The sequence below is a fragment of the Aethalodelphis obliquidens genome, unplaced genomic scaffold (genome assembly GCF_003676395.1).
Source record: "Aethalodelphis obliquidens isolate GAN/ISIS:26980383/991018 unplaced genomic scaffold, ASM367639v1 scaffold3, whole genome shotgun sequence".
Lineage (NCBI taxonomy): Eukaryota > Metazoa > Chordata > Mammalia > Artiodactyla > Delphinidae > Aethalodelphis > Aethalodelphis obliquidens.
Window position 1 is genome coordinate 57663856 of NW_020837947.1, and position 7016 is coordinate 57670871.

Sequence of the window (7016 nt, forward strand, 5' to 3'; positions counted from 1 at the left end):
AAAAAAAAAAAAAAAAAAAAGTTACACTGAATAATATGACTGTGGTGCATTTATCCAAAATTCTACACGCCACTCATGTCAGGACCATCATATATAATGGATATTAATTAAATCAGTCTCTGGGCCTGATGTGCTTCTAGTTATTTATAAAATAAGGTAAAACTTAGGAAAAAAATTGAAAAATAATTGAAATTGATTCTCATAAGTCATCTTGTAGTCTTAATATTTCCTCTCAGGTAACATTTTAAATTATCAAATGAAATCTATAGCACAAAAATGTAATTTAGAGAAATTTCATTTTTATATATCTGTTTCATAGACTATAATTTGGGTTTTAAAATAGAATATATAAGACAACTATTTTATATCATAAGCATGAATTTGGGCTACCCGAAAGTGCTATTACTTTTTTTAGGATAGTGATGAGGAAGATGAAGACACTGAAAATGTGGAGGCCGCAAGCAGTGGAAAAGTCACCAGAAGTCCATCTCCAGTTCCTCAAGAAGATCAAAGTGAACCAGAAATGACCGAAGAAGAGAAAGAGTATCAAATGGTAGAATGTTAAATTTCTTACCTTTACCATGTACAGGCTTAAAAAAATTTTTTTTTAATTGAGGTGTAATTGACATGCTACGTTATATTATAGGGTTTATCTTGTTTATAATTTTTTAAAATTATTGGTTGGCTATCAAACTTGAGAGAGAACTTGTGAAACAGTTATAAAATGTATATTTGCTGGGTGATAATGTCTGCAAAATCCAAGTAACATAATATGAAATCACAGCTTATAAAGCAGTTATTTAAGCACATTTTTAATTAAACAGTGTTTTACTACATGAGACCCAAGAGAACATTTATTATTTATTTTGTTCTAAAATGTGTGTTTCGAATACTGAAAAAGATTAAAAGGCTGCGTAGAAGTATAAATTTAGGAAGCACTGGATTGAACACAGTTAAACATATTTCTTCATTGCAAGATTTCTCAAAGACTTCAGTGCCTATAATGTGTATTGTCAGTTTCTGAGATTGGGAATATAATGTGCTGCGTTTCTCATATTGAAAGACCAGTGATATTTGAAATGTCTTTAGATGAAGCTGATTCAGTATACTCTTATTTTAGTAGATGAGTAATCTGAATCCCAGAGAGGCCCACATTTGAAACAGCTGTTGGTAGCCAAACCAGTGCTAGAATCCAGCTCTTATTTCAAGTCTATTGTATGCTGTGCTATAGTAATCAAGAAAAAAAGGACTTCATCTCACAGAATGGAATGACTGCCTTTTTGTTATTTTCCTTGTTTTTTTCCCCTCAGATTTTACTTTGAGCTGAGGGTTAATGTAGGTTCCTAAGTGACATAAGAAACTAGTATTGTGCTGCTTACTAATAATAATATTAAATGAAGGGATGTTCCTCTCAAAACACTTGTGGAAACTTTTATTAATAGGGACTTGAAAAAAATACTTTGTCTCTAGAATTAGAATTCAGTTTCTCTACTATACAGATAAATTCATATATATATTTTTTAATCCACATGATTTTAAAATTTTTAAAGTTTTGATAATACAATAATTTTCAAGATACTCTTTTCCTTGGAATAGCTGGTCTGATCTCTTCTCTAAAAATGTTTTATAAAATGGCTTTGCCTTTTAATTTTTTTGAAAATGTCAAACTGTATCAGTAGCTATAATAAATTAGAAAAAAAATATAAATATCCTTCCTTAGATGTTGCTGACAAAAATGCTTCTGACTGAAATTCTACTGGATGTCACAGATGAAGAAATTTATTATGTAGCCAAAGATGCACACCGGAAAGCAACGAAAGGTATATTGTGGGTGTTCTTGGTTCTCTTTTTCTGGGGGTCTTTTGGTTTTGGTGGCTACTTTGGACTTTTTTTGTTGTCCTTGTTGAATTACTAGCAGATTTTGAATATTCTCTTGCATGTTTTAACTCTTTGGGAAAGGTTAGATTTGTAGACACCATATTAAAAACTATACAGATATTTTTGTTTTATCCAACCTACCTGAGCACAGATTAGCAGTTTTGCTGTTGTTCTATAAAATGTATTGTGGAAAATTCTTGATGTTCAATTTCACCTGATTTTTTTTTTTTATATATATAGATACCATGGTATTGGTATATGATTTCTAATACAACTAGTTTGCCTAATGAATTGTGAACCTTCAGAATTTTCACAGTTTACCACTTATAATTTTTACAGAAGCAGCTAATGTCCCCCCCTCCCATATTTTTAGTAACACTTAAAAAGTATATTGAAAGAAAAATTTGAATTATGGGCCATACCTAAAAAAAAAAAAATACCAGTGTACTGGTCAACATTTTTCCTCATTATCAACCAATTACAGCTCACATCAGAATTATAATTTCAAGGCCAGACATGCTACTGGTTTAAAATGAATGTTATGTTTTTAATGTTTCTTCTCTCCCCAAAAAGCAGCAATAGTAGTAGATTTAACAATACCATAGACTCTCATGACTATGAAATCGTGGCTATTTGTGTTAACATGTTGTTCCTGTTGTTGATGTGATACAAAGCTCCTGCAAAACAGCTGGCACAGTCCAGTGCACTGGCTTCCCTCACTGGACTCGGTAAGTATTCTCCTTATTTGTGAGAGGGCCTTAAAGGGAAAAATGACACTTACCTGTCTCTCTACATGTTCTGTTTTGAAACTGTACTAGTCCTACACAGTTTATAAAATTTAGGTTTTAGGGTTATAGCCTCTAAAAGGTTTTTTTTCTTTTTTTTTTACTAAAGCATTCACAATGGGATTATTATAAATGTGGTGGCTAATTCATAGTTTATTAGTACAAGTTATAATAGTTCATAATTTAGCCATGATAGCATTTAAGCTCACTTTCAGAATTATTACATACATGCCGTAGGGAAAAACCTATCCACTATTGCTCTTAAGGACCTTTATTTAGATCGTGTTGCAGCAAGTCAAGTTTTTACATAGAGGAAAGGGTTTATCTTACAGCATGATAGTAGTGATGTGTTCGTAATTTGCAATTTGCATGATATATTATCAAGTATATAAGAGCTTGAATTTGCCTTTTCCACATCATCATTTCAAATTAATATTTGTGAGGGTCAACAGAAATGGGTAAAACCAAATGCCCATGTGATTTTGTTATGATTACTATTTAGATCACTTCAGGGTGGGGAGCAGTTTTAGCACCATACCATCTCTGTATCAGTGAGAATTACAGTATTCCAACTTTGGTAGGAAAAAAATATTTAGCATCCCTTGGATTTCTAAGCTTTGAATAATGAAAGAGTTAATTTTAGAAATATTTTCAGGATCATCATAAATTTGAGTAAGGTAGTTTGAATTGATTATGCTTTAGTAAGGCTTTGTTACTGCCCTATTAAATGGCTTTGTTGGTTAGCATGGACAGTAAGACAATAATTTTCAAGATTCCCTTATGGTGAGAAATATATGAAATATTCTTGAAAGAATAAGATACTAAGTATCAGTTTTCTTGAGGATTCTGTGTTCTCCTTAAGCATTGTAATTTATACTCCTCCCCACCCCGAATAAGCATATTCTTCCAAGAAAAAGCAATGAAAAAAGAAATGAGCTTTCTTCTCGGACCTTAAAAAGTTTTTAGTGCCTAGAATAATTTTTACATATGATAGACTGGGCTTTATGCACACAGGTGGACTGGGTGGTTATGGATCAGGAGACAGTGAAGATGAGAGGAGCGACCGAGGTTCTGAGTCATCTGACACTGATGATGAGGAATTACGGCACCGAATCCGGCAAAAACAGGAAGCTTTTTGGAGAAAAGAAAAAGAACAGCAGCTGTTACATGATAAACAGATGGAAGGTATATCTTTTAGACTCAATGTTTGTACAGTTCTGTTCATATTTCTTTTTTTTAATTTTATTTATTATTTTTTTTTGCGGTACGCGGGCCTCTCACTGTTGTGGCCTGTCCCATTGCGGAGCACAGGCTCCGGATGCGCAGGCTCAGCGACCATGGCTCACGGGCCCAGCCGCTCCGTGGCATGTGGGATCTTCCCGGACCATGGCACGAACCCGTGTCCCCTGCATCGGCAGGCGGACTCTCAACCACTGTGCCACCAGGGAAGCCCCATATTTCTTTTTATTTTATAACCATCTTAGAAATACCAAACGATAGAATCAAGGCTAGATTATAAATAATATGTGATGTAACTGAAACTAAGGTGTTTTGGCTCATTTGCAGTTTTTATCAAAGTTAAAGTCAAAATTGATTGTAAAAAGTTATAGTTTATAAAAGTTTTTTTGTTTTGTTTTGGGAGACATTAGTTCCATTGGCTGTAAGTTAAGCTATTTAGTGTATTTTTATTTCTTATTAAAGTTCTTAACAGGACTACCCTGGTGGTCCAGTGGTTGAGACTTCATCTTCCAATGCAGGGGGTGCAGGTTTGATTCCTGGTCAGGGAGCTAAGATCCCACGTGCCTCAAGACCAAAAACCCAAAACATAAAAACGAAGCAATGTTGTAACAAATTCAATAAAGACTTTAAAAATGGTCCACATCAAAAAATCTTTAAGAAAAAAAAAAGTTCTTAAAATGAAAAAACTTTTGAAAGGGGAAATATATTGTAAACTATTGAAAAGTAATTTGTGCTAGCATATTTAAGGATAATAGAGGACTTTTTAGAAGGTTTTTTATGTAAAATGCTGTACATGTGTACAGTTCTTAGTTTATATAATGATACTAGGAATAATGAAAGAATATTTATTTAGAATTTCTTTTTTGAAAAATCTTATTTGGACAATTTGAGAAGTAATTATTAAGAGTTAACAGCCAAAAATTTCCTATAAATTACTTACTTACCTTCAAGTTACCTTACTGTACAAAAGGGAAATCTTTTCTTACTTGCTTTACTGTACCTCGACACTTTGGTACTCTATTGCTGTACTGTCCAGGAAGGCAGCTAACTGCATGTAGCTATTGAGCATTTCAAATGAAGCCAGCCCAAATTGAGATGTGCTGTAGGTATAAAATACACACTGTATTTCAAAGACTTTACATTAAAAAAAAAAAAAGCAGATTATCTCAATATTCTTTTTAACTGATCACATGTTGAAATGATAATATTTTTTGTATGTTGGGTTAATAAAATATGAAAATCAGTTTCACCTGTTTCTTTTTACTTTTTAAATGTAGCTGTTAAAAAAACCCTGAATTGCTTATTGCATTCTATTTCTGTTGAACAGTGCTGCTGTATTTTTGTAGTCTGATAGCTTGAAATTTGGTAGCATGGGAGTTTTTTCATTGCACGTTTGCCTTTCTTACTGTTTTTGTCTTTTTCTGTTTCAGAAGAAAAGCAACAAACAGAAAGGGTTACAAAAGAGATGAATGAATTTATCCATAAAGAGCAAAATAGTTTATCACTACTAGAAGCAAGAGAAGCAGATGGTGATGTGGTTAATGAAAAGAAAAGGACTCCAAATGAAACTACATCAGTTTTAGAACCAAAAAAAGAGCATAAAGAAAAAGAGAAACAAGGAAGGAGTAGATCAGGAAGTTCCAGTAGTGGTAGTTCCAGTAGCAATAGCAGAAGTAGTAGTACTAGTAGTACTGTCTCTAGCTCTTCGTACAGTTCTAGCTCAGGTAGTAGTCGCACTTCTTCCCGATCTTCTTCTCCTAAAAGAAAAAAGAGACATAGTAGGAGTAGATCGCCAACAATTAAAGCTAGGCGTAGTAGGAGTAGAAGTTACTCTCGCAGAATTAAAATAGAGAGCAATAGGGCTAGAGTAAAGATTAGAGATAGGAGGAGGTCTAATAGAACTAGCATTGAAAGAGAAAGACGAAGAAATCGAAGTCCTTCCCGAGAGAGACGTAGAAGTAGAAGTCGCTCAAGGGATAGGCGAACCAATCGGTCCAGTCGCAGTAGGAGTCGAGATAGGCGTAAAATTGATGATCAACGTGGAAATCTTAGTGGGAGCAGTCATAAGCATAAAGGTGAGGCTAAAGAACAAGAGAGGAAAAAAGAGAGGAGTCGAAGTATAGATAAAGATAGGAAAAAGAAAGACAAAGAAAGGGAGCGTGAACTGGATAAAAGAAAAGAGAAACAAAAAAGGGAAGAAAAAGATTTTAAGTTCAGTAGTCAGGATGATAGGTTAAAAAGGAAACGAGAAAGTGAAAGAACATTCTCTAGGAGTGGTTCTATATCTGTTAAAATCATAAGACATGATTCTAGACAGGATAGTAAGAAAAGTACTACCAAAGACAGTAAAAAACATTCAGGCTCTGATTCTAGTGGAAGGAGCAGTTCTGAATCTCCAGGAAGTAGCAAAGAAAAGAAGGCTAAGAAGCCTAAACATAGTCGATCGCGATCCATGGAGAAATCTCAAAGGTCTGGTAAGAAGGCAAGCCGCAAACACAAGTCTAAGTCCCGATCAAGGTAGTATACTTTTTAAAGTATTTTGTCTGATTTTTAAAAAAAAAAATTTGACTGAATTTATGCAAAGTTGAAAGTGTCCTTTCTCTCTCTCTCTTTAATAAACTCAGTTTGGTACTTGATAAATGATCATAGTCTTAAGTAATTTTAGAAATCCTATATAATATTATTTATTTGAAAATTGCAGATTCTTTAGTATAAAATACATTTTTATTTTTAAATTTTATCTTTTCCCTTTCTTTTTTTCAGATCTACAACCCCTCCCCGTCGTAAACGCTGAGGAATGATGTGGCAAGAATGCCATGATGTTTAAAAAATTCCATGAGTTTTAAGGGCTTGTCTCATTATAGAGGCACATTGTGGCTGTGTAGGTGAAACCAGAATTTTTTTTTTTTTTTAATCTGTAAATAGGTGTACTTTTTCCAAATGCTGCTCCAAGTTACTTAATAGGATTTCTTTGTATTACATTTTTTCAAAAAATAGTGCATAATAAGACTATAAACATGCCATTCTCTTTCAGCTGTAATGTTCTTAAAATTATTCTTGAATGTACTGTGATGTCAATAAAGCTCTTTAGTTCATTTTTGTTAACCTCTTGCA

At 33.4% G+C, this 7016-nt stretch overlaps 1 protein-coding gene across 5 annotated transcripts in view; it reads left to right on the plus strand.

The window, feature by feature from the left end:
- The window catches only part of PNISR (PNN interacting serine and arginine rich protein), a 24587-nt gene extending 17580 nt beyond the window's left edge, over nucleotides 1-7007 (plus strand). For all 5 annotated transcript variants that reach the window (XM_027089951.1, XM_027089961.1, XM_027089942.1 and 2 more), the window contains 6 exons: nucleotides 416-553; nucleotides 1721-1820; nucleotides 2553-2606; nucleotides 3678-3848; nucleotides 5333-6419; nucleotides 6666-7007. In XM_027089951.1, coding sequence (XP_026945752.1) covers nucleotides 416-553; nucleotides 1721-1820; nucleotides 2553-2606; nucleotides 3678-3848; nucleotides 5333-6419; nucleotides 6666-6696 — 1581 coding nt within the window. In that variant the 3' untranslated portion in view covers nucleotides 6697-7007. The remainder of the gene's footprint in view (nucleotides 1-415; nucleotides 554-1720; nucleotides 1821-2552; nucleotides 2607-3677; nucleotides 3849-5332; nucleotides 6420-6665) is intronic.
- The last annotated feature ends 9 nt before the right edge of the window (nucleotides 7008-7016 follow it).